At 39.4% G+C, this 17,964-nt stretch overlaps 1 protein-coding gene and 1 long non-coding RNA gene across 24 annotated transcripts in view; one reads left to right on the top strand and one right to left on the bottom strand.

The window, feature by feature from the left end:
* RYR3 (ryanodine receptor 3) overlaps positions 1-17,964 on the top strand; it is a 644,727-nt gene that overhangs the window by 266,150 nt on the left and 360,613 nt on the right. For 22 of the 23 annotated variants that reach the window (XM_053280309.1, XM_053280347.1, XM_053280383.1 and 19 more), the window contains 6 exons: positions 1,355-1,459; positions 6,003-6,106; positions 7,237-7,320; positions 8,510-8,669; positions 11,732-11,879; positions 14,152-14,357. In XM_053280309.1, coding sequence (XP_053136284.1) covers positions 1,355-1,459; positions 6,003-6,106; positions 7,237-7,320; positions 8,510-8,669; positions 11,732-11,879; positions 14,152-14,357 — 807 coding nt within the window. Of the gene's footprint in view, positions 1-1,354; positions 1,460-4,697; positions 4,831-6,002; positions 6,107-7,236; positions 7,321-8,509; positions 8,670-11,731; positions 11,880-14,151; positions 14,358-17,964 lie in introns of those variants that run through there. The other variant, XM_053280488.1, reaches the window with a different exon arrangement.
* On the bottom strand, positions 15-4,594 carry LOC128338325 (uncharacterized). Its single transcript, XR_008312570.1, has 3 exons — positions 4,380-4,594; positions 3,346-3,422; positions 15-1,416 (listed from the first exon to the last, which is right to left on the bottom strand). It is a non-coding gene; the product is annotated as an uncharacterized LOC128338325 (long non-coding RNA).

The following is a 17,964-nucleotide window of genomic DNA, read 5'->3' on the forward strand; positions in this document are numbered from 1 at the left end:
TATGTAATACACACTTGATTGAAAATGTACTTTATCAGAGCACCCTTGCTTAGTAACAGATTACTGTACTCTTACAATATGTATTTTACAATACTATCTGATCTGTAATAAAAATGTTTTATTTCTTTTTAAAAATGGTACCTTTTCTCCTCCAACAATTGAGTCATCCAATGTAGCTAACTATTACAAATATCTGTGAAATAAAAAATATCTGCGAAATAAAAAATAAAAAATAAAAACTATTACAAATATCTGCAAAATAAAAAATAATAATACTGCAACAAACATTAACAATCAAATTAAGTGTCAGGACTGAACTTTGGGCAGCTTCCTCAAAGTGTCACAGTGTCCAAGGTCAGATCTGGGAGAATCCAACATGGAATCAGGAATCAAAAGCGAAGTCAAGAGTCAGAATCAAAGCCAGGGGTCAAGAACTAGGTGGACTGGCCTGGCTCACACAGTAAGCAGTAGATCAGGAGAAGAGCCAAGGGTCAAGCCAGTTAAACAAACCAAAGGCCTGTTAGCCATACCAAGAGTCTGGTAGCCATACCTGGTAAGCCAAGTCAGAGAAGTCAGGTAGTCAAGTCAAAGAGAATAAACAGAAAGCACCAGGACCAAAGAGAATTTGAAAGTGAGGCAAGGCTTGCTTCAGACAGGAAGCTACTTATATCCTTTCTGTTGCAAGGGAAGCCAAGGTTTGATCCCATGAAGCAGGGCTTGCCCAAGAAGCTGGAAGCTCACAAGCATGCTGCAGTGCAGCAGGATGCCACAAGGGGCAGCAATATGAAGAGCCTCAGCCTGGGTAGAATCTGATGCTAAGCCCATGGGGAACTCGGGAAGCAACACAAGAGAATTAAAGTGTTTGTCAGAACAAAATGATTTTTTAACTCTGTATGATAGAACTCCACTGATTCACATGGTGGGCAGATTCAACCACTTTGAAAACTTTTTGTTGAAAAACAATATAAATATTCTCAATCAATAATAACAACATGGGGAGAGAAAATCCTTTAAATACTTTGTTCTTTGGGACTCTAAGGTAAATGACCTGTGCCTTGAATTGCACCTGGAAATGGTTCAGCATCCAGTACAGCTGATACAGCAAAGTACCGTATTTTACGGACTATAAGATGCTACGGACTATAAGACGCACCTTAATTTTAATCCAGTTTTTCAGAGTTTTAACATATTAAACTGTTAAAACATATAAGACGCTCCTGAATTTTGGCAGATATTTTTCGAGGAAAAAAGTGAGTCTTATAGTCCATAAAATACAGTACACAAAGTTAAAGCATTCTGGAAATATTGCTGAGTATTTTGTACTCTGTTGAAACTTTTTGTATTTTCTTCATAGATAGTTTTGCCTCTTCATCTTGAGAAGATCAGGGACAAGCTTGCTGAAAATATCCATGAACTCTGGGGAATGAATAAAATAGAACTTGGTTGGACTTATGGCAAGGTAGTGTTTGAATGTTTTTATATGAAGGAAACAAAGACTAATACATGAACACCCGGCAGAAGTTAAACAAACAAAAGATCATAATCCTCTGCCAGTAATTTCTACATACACTAAGCCAGACAGCTCTTGCTGCTTTATGAAACAGAGAATGCTGTCATAGTTTATGCAGTGACAGCTTGCAGCTGACTGGGACTTTCCCTAACATTAAGAAATATGAGCTATTAGCCAGAAGTCCCTAGTTCAAATTTTAGCTCACCAGTGAACTAACTGGGCAACTTTAGGGGAGCTTATTTTATCTTCCAGTGTGAACCTCTTCCCCATACCTGTAATATGGAAATAATAATACCAATGATATCTGGAGGTCTTAGTTTTGAAAAGTAAGCTCCATCACTCCCTTGATTATTTTGAAAACAAAGATTGCATGGTTCTAGCCTGCCGAGTCAAACCTGGAATTGCTCATTGGTCATGGTAAAACACGCTACAAACAGTATACCATTTTCTAGAGCTGCCCCTCTAGCGGGCTCTGGTTCAGACTAAATCCTGCTTATTCTAAAACTAATATTGATTAAAAGAAAAATAAATAATGCAAAAAAATATGCAAACATGCATAGTCTGGGTTTGTTTTCATAACTATGGTTTTGAACGCATAGACAAATTGAATACTAGTTCCACATCTCTTGTGGCCCACACTCACTTATCATGAGGGATGCAAAAATCAACTGGTGACTTAAAAATTGGGTGTGAATGAATGGCAAATATGCAGTGCTAGGGTATATCCCAGATTCATGGAAGCTAGATTGGAATTCCAAACAATGACTTTTGAGGGGTTTATTAGTGGCAAAATGGTTAATATTGCAACACTGGAAGGCCATGAATGCTGGTAGAGTGGAGGACTGGGTACAAGATTTACTTGATCTAGCTTCGCACAAAAAATGGGCCTTCACCAAGGCTGGTAAATCAGAAAAGTAGTTAAGGATTTAGCACATCCTCCTAGAACAGGCCTGCACAACTCAAATGACCTGGCGGGCCGAAACCAACCGTGACTTGGTTCATGGGGGCCGAGGTCAATTCCTAGGGTGCTGATTATTAGAGTAACACTTAATATCAATCAATCAACCAATCAACTGAATTAAAGTGAAATGAATTAAAAATGAATTAAAAATGAATTTAATAAATATTTAACTTTTGATGTTCTGGGAGGCCAAGATTGATTTAAATTAATATGAAATAAGTTGAATTAAAATTCATTCTAATAATATAAATAATATACAATCTGTACAAAATACATAATAAAATGCATTGTTCTTCCTTTCCACCTCTGCCAAATCATCACACAAAACATGGAAGAGAACTTCTTCTCATAATTTTGGAAAAGAAGGGAGAAGGGGAAAGAAAGATGGAAAGGATGCAGCAGGAGGCTTGGCTTGAGGGAGAGAGAGAGAGAGAATGGAGCAGTCTTGATGGGAAAGAGAGAGAGAGAGAGAGAGAGAGAGAGAGAGAATGGAGCAGTCTTGATGGGTGAGAGAGAGAGACTTAAGAGACTTAACTGTGCAGGCGCACCTTGCAGTTGGGAAGCAACACTGGGCCAAATGGCAGGCCCGAGTGTCGCTCTGGTTTCTGCCGCTGTGCGCCACTGCTGCCATGAGGGAGGGTAAGGAAGAACACCCGCACCCCCGCAGCCATCTCCTCAGCCGCACAGAGGCTGGAATTTTTTGGGGGGGTTTAAGCAGCAGGGGGAGGAAGGGGAAATAGCCCCGGGGACCAGGAAAAAAGGCCTCGCGGGCTGCATCCAGCCCCCGGGCTGCATGTTGTGCAGGCCTGTCCTAGAACTATATGTATACTAAAAGACAACTATACATTTTCTAATCTCCTTATTGCTAACCCACCTAGGCACTCAAATGCTACAGCAATTTCTTGTCTTTCTCTCTCTCTCATCTTCTTCTTTTCTTCTTTCCTTTCCCTCCTTCATTCATTGGATGGATATGGTCGTGGGGTGGGTAAGAGAGTGGGATACAAAATATGTCAGGAATTGAATATGTTGTAAATGAGAAAAATATTCATTAAACTATTAATTTAAAAAATGAGCCTGACAACTGCCTCTCCCCGTTTCTGAAGAAGGAAAGAAACAAGTTTCCGCTCCTTCTGTGTGAGTTCCTGGGTATACGACCTCGACCCCTTCTTCTCCTACATCCTTCTTTTCATCACATAATATTATTCTTCCTCCTTCTCTTTACTACTTTATTTTCTCAAAAATTCCTTGTTGTTACTTACACATTCTTCTTAGACCTAAGCCCTCTTTCCTTATATTCTTCTTTCCTCTTTCCCCCCATTTGTTGTTTTTCTTCATTCTTCCCCATCCCCATTCCGCTTCCATCTCTCCCTTTTTTGTATACCCCTTTCTTCCCCCTTCACCATTCCCTCCATCATCCCCTCCATGAGCTTTCCTTGGAAGTAGTACAATTTGACCCAGAGCTTCTTAGGATATAGCTTCAGAAGTTGCTTAAGTGCTCGGGTGCAGCTTTGGATTATATGTAGTAGTATTGTGACTGTGCTAATATGCAGAGTACCTTCCTCTTACCACTAACTTATCAACCAACAGTGGACATTTATTGGATGAAGGGCTCCCAACTCAGAGAATATTACTCCCAAGTAAGTTTAAGCCATTCACATTTCAGTTAACCACATGGGAACAGATCAAAACACACAAAGCAGGATCAGGATCTTTTTTCTCACTAGCATATTTTGGTCTTTTTCACTCCTTTCCAGCTGGCTCCTAGAAAATATATCTGATTCCTAAGTTTTTAAAGATGTTTGAACCCCTGTCCAATGCTATTTAGTAAACTATTTTGATTCTGTTTATTTTATTTATTTATTTATTTATTTATTTATTTAACATATTTTTATACCGCCCAAAACTTACATCTCCGGTCGGTTTAAAACAAGATAAAAACAAAAGTAAAACATTAGTTAAAAACAAAAACAAGAAATTTAAAACACAACAATTTAAAATTTTTAAACAATAGTCTAAAAACAACATTAAAACAATCAAAACAAAACAGAATAGAATAGAAATTTAGAATAGAAATTGAACCAATGCATATTACTGTGGGCCTTATCTACAGCTCTGCTGCACTGTACAACTGTATAAAGCACTGAACATAAGAATACATAGTGTTAAGAGGTCACATGGTCTGGTTGCTATGCAGCACCTATGACACTGCTATGACTGGTAGGACCAGTCACAATAGCAAGGAGGTACAAGCTAGTGGCACATAATGCTTTTTATGGTAGCTTTTGCAGTTACTTCAGCCAGTCTTGTAGTGGCAGCAGCTGTTCCACAGTAGCTGAGCCATGAAGGCCCCAAACTCCAGGTATGTCTGAGATATCTCTGAGGTTTGCTGAGGCTCATTTAGTTTTCTCTTTGTATCACTTATTTTAGACAATTTGTCTATTCTCTTGTTTTCTTTTTCCTCTTGTCTATATTTTTCTTTTATTCTCTGTGCTATTCACACTGATGGACCTACAAGAAAGGAAGGAAGGAAGGAAGGAAGACTAGCCTTATTTGGATGTTAGTAAAAAGAAATCCTGTATCTGGTAACTCTTTTTACCAATGTCCAAATGAGGCTCTTTCTTTCTTTCTTTCTTTCTTTCTTTCTTTCTTTCTTTACCAAAGAAAATCACAGGGCTCTGTGGGCACCAGGAGTCTAAATCGACTTGACGACACACGTTACCTTTATCTGGTAACTGGGCCTGTCCCTATCACTTACCCCCACATCCACCACTCATGCTTACAGTAGCATTCGTTGTAAGAGGCGAATGCCGCTTCTGTGATCAGGAAGTGAGGGCACCTACACCTTGTGATCACAGAAGTGCCCACCATGATGGAAGTGGTGTTCTCTTCAGTTGAACACCACTGTAAGCATGAGAAGTGGCTGCAGGGGTAAGTGATGCAGCCAGGGAGAGACTTTTGGCCCCATTTGAGATTATGTCCCAGGTACAGCACCTCTTTTTACTTATGTCTGAAGGAGGCTACTGCCTTGTTGAAATTTATGATAGACAGACACAAAACATATATTTTATGTTTGGAAGAAACAAGTTATTTTCACTGGCCTGCAGTTCATCTAAGTTTATTTAAATAATCAAGGAAGCATTATAGAGAAATTGAGACCTGACATTAATGCTCGGGAGATGCTGGCTAATGCCATGAAGTTTATTAGCCTCTGAGAAGAATCAGGTGTTCCCCCTTCTCTCCCCCAACGTCGATCATTATCTCTCCGCCAGTCAGGGAACTGTGTATTATTATGTCTAAGCAATTTAACAGCAAGGGAACCCTGGTTTTCATCTGTGCTCATTTGTTTTGACTTAACTGAGGATGGTGTGTCACACCAAAACGTCTAATGGTTTTATGTTTACCAACCTTTAGGGTTTTCTTGTTTGCTCAATAAAAGGTCTTTTTGTTGAGAGTTTGGAGTTAATATGCTCATTGCATCGCCGACAAATCAACTTATTTAAATATATATATATTTTTTACATTCCATTACAGATACGAGATGATAATAAAAGACAACACCCTTGTCTGGTGGAATTTTCAAAACTACCTGAAACAGAGAAGAACTATAATCTGCAAATGTCAACAGAAACTTTGAAGTGAGTTATAAATGGAAGAAATAAAAGAAGGCACTCATATGTAGCTTAATTCCACACCAGAACATTTTTGTCACCTTTTTTTGTTTCAAAAAGTGTGCATCATATATAAATTTTAAGTCCAAATTTTGCACTTTAGAATAGTGAACTATAAATATGGGGGAGGGCCCACCTTCTCTCACAACAGACTCCTGGCTCTTCAATCTTGTTAGAAATTTACAAGCAAGTGTTGTGTTCATCCCTCCTATGGATTCTTAAAAAAAAAAAATTAATGGCAAAGCAAATCATTATTTCTCCATGGCCTTTATGGCAAAGTTTTCCTCACAGAAATTATATAAATAATTTTAGGGAGAGCTTCAAGTTACCTCAGCAGTTCTTTAGATACCAAGTCCTGGCTTTAGTAGAGGGTCCAATGCTAATTAACCCAGAGAAAAGTAACCTCAAAGATTAAAAAAAAGTTGATTGTTTTCATGCTGTAAACCCATTTTTACTGTTTAATTTACATTTTATGAATATTTTAGAAGAATGCATAAGTATATAGCATAGTAACTCTCTATTACCTCAGAAATATAAATTCATTATTTTAGCAGTAATATTATGACTCAGTAAAAAAATGAATTTCCATATACTTAATTCATTGACACCGTACTAACTGATATTTGTAATACAGATTTTGTCCCAACATCCAAAATAAGTTATAAACTATTGTAGAACAATCTAGCTGGCTAGATAGGTAAATAGACTGAACTGTAGTCTGTTTATCAGTCCAGATAGACTGAGCTGCATACTCACCTGAAAAGTCAGTCTAATTGAAATAATTGTGTTAGTAAACATGGCTAGAATTTAATGACAAGACTGTAAGGCTTAAAAAAAGTAATAATAGAGAATAGGAAGAAATAAGAAAAAAGAACATTGTGAAGGAAGTAATATCAGGTGTACTTGCATGCCATGCAATAATCTGCCACTAATTGTGGAAGTTCCATGGTGTTGAATGAAAAGGGGTAGAATCAAAAGTATATGGAGAGAAGGGAGAAAACACTCTGTGACCCACACTGCACCACAATTTTTCTATAACACTTCATAAAGCTTGTAGTTGTATCTGATTTTATACAATAAACCATTTATTTTTATAGAACACTTCTGGCCCTTGGGTGCCATGTAGTTCATATCAATCCAGGAGCAGAGGATGACCTTAAGAAAATCAAACTTCCAAAGAAGTAAGCTCATTATAATAATTGGATACAATATTGATTTCATTTGTTATTTGTTTAATAATTACAGAATAGAAATTGCTGCTCGGAATGGCTTTTAAATAAGTTATTAGTTGTGGAGTGGAATACATAGATTGGATCTCTAATGCACCCATGAGTAATTAGTGGATAGCATGTTTTGCCTGGTACTCTAAGCTCAGTGATGAATGTGGGTGGAATGTCTTTTTGGAATTCCATGTGGTATTCCGTTGTAGGGCTGAGCCGGAAAGGGAGGCACTTTTCACAGAAGCATTCAAAAACCATTAAGAGATTCCCTTCCCCTTTTCAGAAAATTTTTCTGTAGGGCCTTTGAAAATGTGTGGGGGATTGTTCAGGGGTAACCTTCAATCAGAATGGATGTTGTGGGGAGAGCAGTTGTGTGAGAGAGAACCTGTTATAAGGCAACTACCACAGTACTTCAAAACAGGCAGTGGCAGCCTATTTACCTGGGCAAGGGCAACATGGTTTGCCAGCATAACTGGGGAGTGAACTAACTGGAAAGGTGCAATGGGCAGCTGTACATCATAGATCAATTCTGGGCCTGTCTTCATGTTTGTGTGAACTTAGTGACATGAGACATTTCAAATAGTATATAATTTTGTCATGTTGAGTAATATGGAAAAGTTTGCACTCTAGTACATCTAACAATTTCCTCATATCACTTTCTTTTTGCTTGACTGCCCTGTGGAGTATATGTTCGTTTCTGCATTTGGTTGTGATTGCTGTCAGGCCCACTTGGTTATATTAGTGGGTGTGTGGACTAAATATAAAATATTCACTTTGGCATGTAAATTTATTGTTCCATGAAATTGTGAACAATTTATGAATTTATCTTTCATTAATATGTATAACTAAATCTGTCTAAGAGCTTGAAGATCTTTAAAGCTGTAACTTCCTGTCTAAATTTATTAAATAAGTTTGGGCTCCCATTGCTTTCCTCTTTTCTGTGTGTCAGCTGTTTCTTCTCACTATTTTTGTTGAGATTATTCAATACACTGTACCCTTGTTATCTTTTTGCGGGTTCCAATATGATACTTTTGTTAAATAATTAAACTGAGTGGGAAATTTTCAACAGTTTTTTATTTATTCAAGCTAATGAGATTGATCTTATCTCAAAATGTAGTACTCTACCTGTATTATTTTTGTTGGTTTACAGTTACATGATGTCAAATGGCTATAAACCAGCACCTCTAGATCTTTCTGAAGTGAAATTGTTACCTTCACAAGAAATATTGGTTGATAAACTTGCAGAGAATGCACATACTGTCTGGGCAAAAGACAGAATAAAACAAGGTTGGACTTATGGCAATCAGCAGGTAAGAAATACTTTTAAAAAAGATTTAAAAAGAGTGTTTGGGTACTAGTAGAATGTTGATAGAGTAAAGGTCATAATTATTTAAAATTGTACTACTGGATGACACACTTAATTATTGAAAAGTTTGTCCTGATTTTTGAGCATTATATTCCTAAACTAGAGTTTTGCATGGAACCGTTTTCTGCAGTTTGGTTCAAATTCAAACTGAATTTGAACTGGACCACAGGTTCTACTACTACTACTTTATATACCACTCTTCAACTAAAGTTTTCAAAGAGGTTTACATAGAAAAATGAATAATACAATGATAACAACAACAACAACAACAACACAGTGCCATGACTGGAATGGTGGCAGGGCACTGGAGGAGCAGGAAAGCACCTGCATACCTTCTCCTTAAAGCTACCTCTTGCCCCCCGCCTGCACGAAATGCTTCATGAACATTTTATTTATTATTTATTTATTTATTATTTATTCGATTTTTGTACCGCTCTTCTGAAAAGGCTCAGGGCGGTTTACAATTAAAAACAGAAACCATTAAAACCAATAACAATTAAAATAGAGATATAAATATTAACACCAATTTAAAAACATCTTAAAAAACAATTAAACTATCACAACAATTAAAACCCTGAAAATCAGGTTAGCATTAAAACAATTAAAACTAATTATAAACCCTGAAAGGCCAGGCCAAACAGATGGGTTTTTAGGGCTCTCTCGAAGGTCAGTAAGGATTTACGATTATGAATTTCTGCTGGGAGCGCATACCACAGCCCGGGAGCAGCCATAGAGAAGGCCCGCCTCTGAGTCGCCACCAAATGAACTGGTGGTAACTGGAGACGAACCTCCTCAGATGACCTTAATGTGCGGTGGGGATCATGTAAAAGATGCCTAGTTTTGAACTGTTTGTGCACACCCCTAACCTAAACTCCAATAATGTGATCATTCAACAAAGCTATCACTTGATAATTCAAGTTAACCAATGAAGACCTTGACTGATAGAATGGACTGTTCATTTGCTATGAGTGTATATTGAAGTCCCACCAACCTGCAGCTTAATTAATAGTGCAGCGCTTTTCGCAAAGATAAGTTTTATAGGACTTTAAATTGATGCTTTTTGTTCAGTACATTTGAGCATATTAGCTTTTTATTTATTTTACAGATTACCTTGAAGAATTAGAATGCCTGGGTGTTTTTGGGTTTTTTTAGTAATAAAATTTTTTTTAAAAAATGCAAGCACAGTCTGTGTATCCACCTCCAGATCTGTATGCATGTACAGTCATTCACATATTAGGTTCAATGCATATGCAGTAGGGGTGTGCATTTTGGAATTTTCTTGTTTCGATTTGTATCCGAATCAAAACATCCCCATTTTGTTTTGTACCCAAACTTTCTGAATCCGAATCAGCCCTGTTTTGTTTTGTAGCCAAATTTTCCGAATCCGAATCAATTTGGATTTTTAAAAAGGGTCCCTGGGCAAAAAGAGTGGGTGGTGGTGGTAGTGTCCAATGGTGGAAGCTACCACCCAAATTTCAAAGGAATTAGGCAAAGGGCTGATTTTTTTGGTGATTTTTTTTTAAGTTTACACATCTTTAAGAATTTTCCCATAGGGAATAATGGGGATTCCAGCAAATTATCACTTCAAATCAAGGGGAAAGGGATGACCCAGAGCAGAGTGTGGTGGGTGGTAGTGCCCAATGGGGGCAAGGAAACTTCCAGAATTATTTCAAAGGAATTGGGCAAAGGGCTGATCTTTTGTGGTTTGTTGAAGTTTATGTGTCTTTAAGATTTCTCCCATAGGGAATAATGGAGGTTTCAGCAGCCCCATAATTCCACTTGGGGGGCACTGGGGTTGACCAGAGCGAGGGGTTGTGTAGTGCACATAGGGTGCCAACCACCCCCATACCAACAAGCCTGTGGGGTACTGGGTTTTGTTGTTTCTGAGGTGTTCATTGTAGATTCTCTGGTAGCATATGAGATTTTCAGTGAAAAACAAGAATCCACTCTCATATGCTACCAGAGAATCTACACTCAGAACACCACAGAAACAGCAGAACCCAGCACCCCATGGTTTAGCAACCCTTCCCCTGGCCAATGTGGGGTCAGTAAAGAGTGGGAAGAAGTAAAAGAGCCAATGGGGAACAAGGAGGGAATTGTCAGCAGGTCAGCCCATGATTTAGGTCACTGATCAGAAGGCTGGAAGGGTGGGAAATTCAAAGAGATGTCAAACACAAAATGGAGACTGACTCAGAGATCACTACAAAATGGAGGTCCAAAACAACAAAATGTTTTGTAGCTGAAACAGGGACATTTTGTTTTGTATACAAAACTTTTGGATCTGGAAAATGGGTGTTTTGTTTTGTCTACAAAACACCCGAAACAGGTTGTTTTGGGTACAAAACATTTTGTATCCGAAACGTTTCACACATCCCTAATATGCAGTAGTACACTTCATATATGTACCCTGCATTTGAGAGGGCCTGTACCCAGGTTCATTTTTAAAGTGAATGCATGTACAGTCATTCACATAAGACCTATTCAGACATTATGTTGTACGTGTGTTCAGGTGTCTGTGTGCATGTGTGTGCATTTATTTTCAAAGTTAACTTGAGTACTGACCTGTCAAATGTAGGGTTCAGATAGAAAGTTTACTTCTGTATGTGTATTGAACATAATGTTTAAATAACCATACTTGCATACAGCTCTGTATATGCATACAATGTACACAGATCACACATGTGTTGAATATAATGTTAATAGGCTATGGACACACCTATGTGTGTACAGAAACCCATATGTACATAATGTCTGAACAAGTTGACCTCTTTTCTTTATATGTCCTGTGTGTGTTTATAATATGTGAATGGAGATTTCTATAACACTTTTCTAGACAACTGCTCAAAGCAGTGTACAGCAAATAAAAACATGATAAAAATAATTTTAAACATGCTGTGAGACTGACTGGATAGTCATCCCTCAGAGGTGGCTTCTCCTCCATTGTTATATTATTACTAATATGCAATATATGTTGAAAACAATATTTCTTTCATGTACTTTTTCCAGGATCTCAAAAACAAAAGAAATCCTCGACTGGTGCCATATACATTATTAGATGAACGTACTAAGAAATCAAACAGAGATAGTCTCCGTGAAGCTATTCGTACCTTTGCTGGTTATGGATATAGCATTGAACCCCCAGATCAAGAACTAGGCATGTGTTGTTATTTTACTTTTAACACTTTCTGTAGCATTCTAACACTGTTAACATGCTTTACTATCCATTTCATCTTCATAAAATCCCTGTAAGGTAGGTCATAGTATTTTCTATAGTATTTTCATTTTGCTGCCACCTTAACTAGGGAATGTTTGTTTGTTGGCTTGTTACATTTCTATATCAGCCACCATTAAACAGCAAAGCGGTTTACAAAAGGAACAGATATAAACAATTCAAACAGTTAAAACAATTACAATCATTAAAAGGAAAACAATTGAAAACTTCAGCTAAAAGCCTGACCCAAAATATATGTTTTAAGGCCTTCTTAAAGACCACCAAAGAGGCCTCATTTATTTTTTTTAAAAAATTTATAGTTCAGTTTCTATACTGGCTTTGATAAAATGTATCCCAAGGCAGTTTGCAGAAATTAAAATACAATAGAACCAGGTCATGACCCAGGCCACGCAGAGGCCCATTGCGCAGGTGTGGTGGCCTCCAAAATGGCCGCCACACCAGGAGAAAGGCCAAACGGGACCATTTTTGAAGGAGAGAAGGCTGACAGGGGGAGGGGGAACCTCCACAGACACACACTCCTGCACCTCAGAGAAACACCCACCCCCGAGGGGGTAAGTTGAAAAAATGTTTTTTAAATTTGTTTTCATTCACGAACCCCCCTGGACCAAACTGAACCGGGGGGTTCACGGGTGTGCCAGATGGAACTGGCCTGGTTTGGTTTGGGTCCGATTCATACTTGAACCAAAGCAGACCCGTTTGTTCCGTGCACACCCCTAGACCTGATTGGTGGTGAGATCATACAAAAGAAGGTGTTCTATTAGGTTTTCGGGGCCCAAGCTATTTAGGGCTTTAAACGTAATTGCCAGGACATGGAAACTTATCAGCAGCCAATACAATGATTTTAAAACAGGAGTAACCTGATTAGTTTGAGTTATCACAGAGACCAACCTTGCTGCCAGATTTTGTACTAACTGAAATTTCCAGACTACATTCAAAGGCAGCCGTACATAGAGCACATTGCAGTAGCCAAGCCTCGATATTATCAGCATGTGCACCACTGTTTTAAAAGCATTCTCTTCTAGAAACAGATGCGGCTGATGTATCAGCTTTTTTTTCCTTTTAAATTGTTTAAAAAAAAACAAAAAACCCTATTTTAAAAGAGCTGGATGAACAGAAATATCTTCACCTGGTGTCTAAAAAACAAAGTGATGGAGCCAAACGACCTCAAAACATATGAGGTGTGCCACAGGTTGCTCTCCTTGTTACACAAGTGCAAATATGTACTAGTGTGATACCAGTCTGAAACACAAATAAGGTGGGAATATCTAGGACAACCATGTTATAAAGATGGTTTTGAGACAACCCTATCTCTGTTCTTCAACAGGATATCTGAAAGCTTTGCAGTCAGCATCAACATATCCCTCATTCCAAAACACTGCAGCTCTATAATAGTCCATGAAAGAGGCATTAGAACTCCAAAGTGACACTTTTATATTTTAATTCGGTAGTCCTAATTGGTTGGAGAAACTCTGCACGCTTCTTAATGACATTCAGGTCTCTGTGTACTAATATTTCTCAGAGTGAAAAAGTTTCCAGTGCGATGAATCATTTTACTTACTGTTCATTCACTTTAGTAGGTGATGGGTTAGGTCTGTAATTTCATTACCTTTTTATAGTACATGCTAAACTTTACAGAGTATTTGTTTGGGAAATAAGGCACAGCCAGCCCCATAAAATGCAATGGTTGAATATTTACCTTAGAAAATAGAATCTAATAATCTTACATTTCTTAGATCAGTCATTTTGCATTTGTGGAGATAAAATATATATCTGTGGAGTATTCTGTGTAATGGCAGGATGTTCTTTAGTAAAATAAAATAAAAATCACTCACATATTTAAAACAATGACCCAGCTTTCAGAGCAAGGAACCTCAAGCAAACAAGTATTGTTGTGCTAGTCCAAAAGGATGTTATAGTTGTGCTAAAAACAGTGATTGCACTCTAGCACAGAAGTTTCCATTGAAATAAATGCAGTGTGCTGCAATTGTGCAACTGTTGCATAACCATGAGCATGTTTACGGTAATACAGTACTAGTCTGGAACACAAGCTCCAAACTTGGCACTACTAGCTAATGCAACAGTCCCTCTGCAAGTGGTTCATTACTCTGGATGTCAGACATTATATTCCTTTATTTTTCCATTCCAGGGTGTTTTTTTCTTCACATTTTGATGTTGTTATTTCTTCTTTTCACAGCTGTCCAAACAGTGGAAAAAGTGAGCATTGACAAGATACGTTTCTTCAGAGTAGAGCGGTCTTATGCAGTTAAAACTGGGAAATGGTACTTTGAATTTGAAGCTGTAACTGGAGGAGATATGCGTGTTGGGTGGGCAAGGCCAGGCTGCCGGCCTGATGTAGAATTGGGAGCTGATGACCAAGCATTTGTGTTTGAAGGCAGCAAAGTTAGTACCTTTTCAGTACAAAATCAAGCAATTAATAAAAATCTAAGTTTTGTAGCTGTGATTAAAATCTTACATCATAAAAATAATGTTTGCACTTGGGAGATCCAGTTGCACTTGATAAGCTAATGTGTCGAGCTCCTAAACACTTTTCAAGAATAAATAGATACGTCATGTCTCAATTAATGCATGATACATTAACATTTTTAAAAGTTATTTTAGTAACAGTTTTGGTTGTAATTATGATGCAGGTTGTAAGTCAAATGCTGCATATGTGTTAGATATGTGTGTGTGCGCACGCAGGAGAACCTCAGTATTTGTGGGGCTTCCCTTTACTACTATCATGGATACGGAAACTGCTAATACTGAGTTATTGAGGCAATGGGATTGTGGAGGTTAGGTTCTCAGAACCCCCCAAATTAGTGAAAAACACGGGAAAGGGGCTTTAAAGGGCAAAACTGAATGCTCTACCATGCCCTGTGGGCCACTGGTGATTCAGCAATCCCACCCCTAGTCAAAAATAGTCCAGTTTTTAGTTTCTTCCATGATTTTTCATGGTTTTTCCTAAGTGAATGAGCCACAAAATGGCTCTGATTCCCACAATGATGGCTGAAAATGATCTCTGCTGTAATTTCTGGCTGCCTCTGGCCTGCCGATACATTGAGTTAACCCCTTTTTTGCCAGATTTCATTTGCATATGCCGAGGTTGGGTGACAGGCCGGTTAGCTTAACATCCATTCCAGGCAAATTGATGGAAAGCATCCTCAAGGATAACATTGTAAAGCACATAGCAGAACAGGCCCTGCTGGGAGTGAACCAGCATGGGTTCCGCAAAGATAAATCTTGCCTGACCAAACTTTTGGAGTTCTTTGAGAGTGTCAACAAGTGTGTGGATCAAGGTGATCCAGTTGACGTAGTATACCTGGACTTCCAAAAAGCTTTTGACAAAGTTCCTCATCAACAACTCCTGTGAAAACCTAGCGGTCATGGGATAAGGGGACAAGTATATGTGTGGATTGCTAACTGGTTGAAAGACAGGAAACTGGTTGAAAGACAGGAGGGTAGGTATAAATGGAGAGTTTTTGCAATGGAGGGAAGATGTGGGGTTCCCCAGGGATCTGTACTGGGATCAGTGCTTTTTAATTTATTCATCAATGATCTAGAAGCAGGGGTAAGCAGTAAGGTGGCCAAATTTGCAGATGATACCAAACTCTTTTGGGTAGTGAAATCCACAACTGATTGTGCAGAGCTCCAAAAGGATCTCTCCAAACTGGGTGAGTGGGCGATAAAGTGGAAAATGCGGTTCAGTGTTGGAAAGTGTAAAGTGATGCACATTGGGACGAAGAACCCCAACTTCAAGCATATGCTGATGGGATCTGAGCTGTCGGTGACTGACCAGGAGAGGGATCTTGGGGTCGTGGTGGACAGCTCATTGAAAGTGCCAAATCAATGTGCGGCAGCTGTGAAAAAGGCAAATTCCATGCTAGGGATCATTAGGAAGGGGATTGAAAATAAACGGCTAATATTATAATGTCCTTATACAAAACTATGGTGTGGCCACACCTGGAGTACTGCGTACAATTCTGGTCACCACTTCTAAAAAAGGACATTGTAGAACTGGAAAAGGTGCAGAAGAGGGCAACCAAGATGATCAAGGGCCTAGAGCACCTTTCTTATGAGGCTAGGCTACAACACCTGGGGCTTTTTAGTTTAGAAAAAAGATGGCTGTGGGGAGACATGATAGAGGTCTATAAAATCATGCATGGTGTGGAGAAAGTGGCTAGAGAGAAATTATTCTCCCTCTCCCATAACACTAGAACCAGGGGTCATCTCATGAAATTGATTGCCAGGAAATCTAGGACCAGCAAACGGAAGTACTTTTTCATACAACGAATAATCAACTTGTGGAATTCTCTGCCACGAGATGTGGTGACAGCCAACAACCTGGATGGCTTTAAGAGGGGTTTGGATGACTTCATGGAGGAGAGGTTTATTGACAGCTACTAGTTGGGGGGCTGTAGGCCATCTCCAGCCTCGGGGATGGGGTTCCTCTGGGTACCAGTTGCGGTGGAGTAACAGCAGGAGAGGGCATGCCCTCAACTCCTGCCTGTGGCTTCCAGAGGCATCTGGTGGGCCACTGTGCAAAATGGGATGCTGGACTAGATGGGCCTTGGGCCTGATCCAGCAGGGCTGATCTTATGTTCTTATGTTCAAATCACACAACCACAAATACACAAAACTTCAGATGGTAAGTCCGCAAATACAGAAGTTCGTGTGTGTGTGTGTGTGTGTGTGTGTGTGTTTGTGTGTGTGTGCCTTCATTGCTGATGGATTGGTTTGAACCAATACAAGTATGTATCTACATTTGTACAGAGAATGGGAGGCAGAGGGTGTTTTCCCTGGCTCTGGGGCAGCTATTCAGTGGTGGTGAGGAACAGAAGAAGATATGGTCTGGGCAATCAGCAGGTCATTACATGGAAAGGGAATTCAGAAACTAAAGGGACCGGGTCGCATGATCAGTGAGACCCGGTTTTTACCGGTGAGCGGGAAGAGCGGGCTAAGTCCGCACTCCCCGCTCACAAGCAAGCAGGGAGTCCTGGGTGGCCAGATCGGCCGCCCACACTATGGCCGGCTCTGTTACGGAGCCGGCGGGGGGTGGGGGGAGCGGGGGCCTGATTACATCCTTTCTCCTGAGATTCTCTTATGTGTTTTTGCTTTTCTTCCATGATTTTCTGTGAGTCCAGTTTCTGGTTTACTTAAAGAGACAAATTAAAAACAGCAGATGGTTGGATTCCCTACTTGTGGGGCAACTTTCAGAGCCCCCTATCTAACCATTTCCTCCCTGGCAATTTGTGCCAGCATTTTCCCCCCCAGCTCTGCACGGGAGTGATTGGCTAGGCACTCCAGCTATTTATTTGGCAAGATATTTGACTAGAGTGCAAGGGGCAAAATACTTGACTTGACTCCAACAGATTACTGTACAGAATGCTCAGGCAGTATGAGCAGCAGTACTTTTCTGCATGCATTGCATCTGCAAATTCACATCTGGTGAAGTTGTCTAGGGTTGTGAGAGGGCTAGTATATGCCCCTCTTCTCTCCCTTGAATCCAGATTTAGAACTATCAGATCTGGATCGTGATCTGTTGAGATCCATAAGAATGGGTACTGTGCCTGCTCAAGATCCTCGCGAGTGGAATGCTGTAGCTCCTTGAAGCACCTGCTCCCTGCCTCCATGACTCCAGTATGGCTCTATTTATTGTGGGCCAGACACCATGTTCTTCTTTTCTGACCTCCATTGTGAACAGACCTTGTACTGTCACTCCTCATTAGTTCAGATTAGTTTCTTCTTCTGAGAGTTCACGATCTAAACAAACCAAGGTTTCTGTCTTTACGGTTTTATCAACTATGGAACAGATGGACTACAATTATGGATTATGGCTTCCAAAGAAGAGAAGAAAACATTTAAGAGGTGTGGAGACCGCAATGCAAAACTCCCCTCGAAAGACCTCCATGACTTGTACCTTATTTGCTTGTGTGAAGGGCATAACATCTCTACATGCAAGATTTGCCTATCTTTCTCAAAACAAATGAGAAGAAACCAGGCCCTTAGG

This window comes from Hemicordylus capensis, chromosome 1 (assembly GCF_027244095.1).
Source record: "Hemicordylus capensis ecotype Gifberg chromosome 1, rHemCap1.1.pri, whole genome shotgun sequence".
NCBI lineage: Eukaryota > Metazoa > Chordata > Lepidosauria > Squamata > Cordylidae > Hemicordylus > Hemicordylus capensis.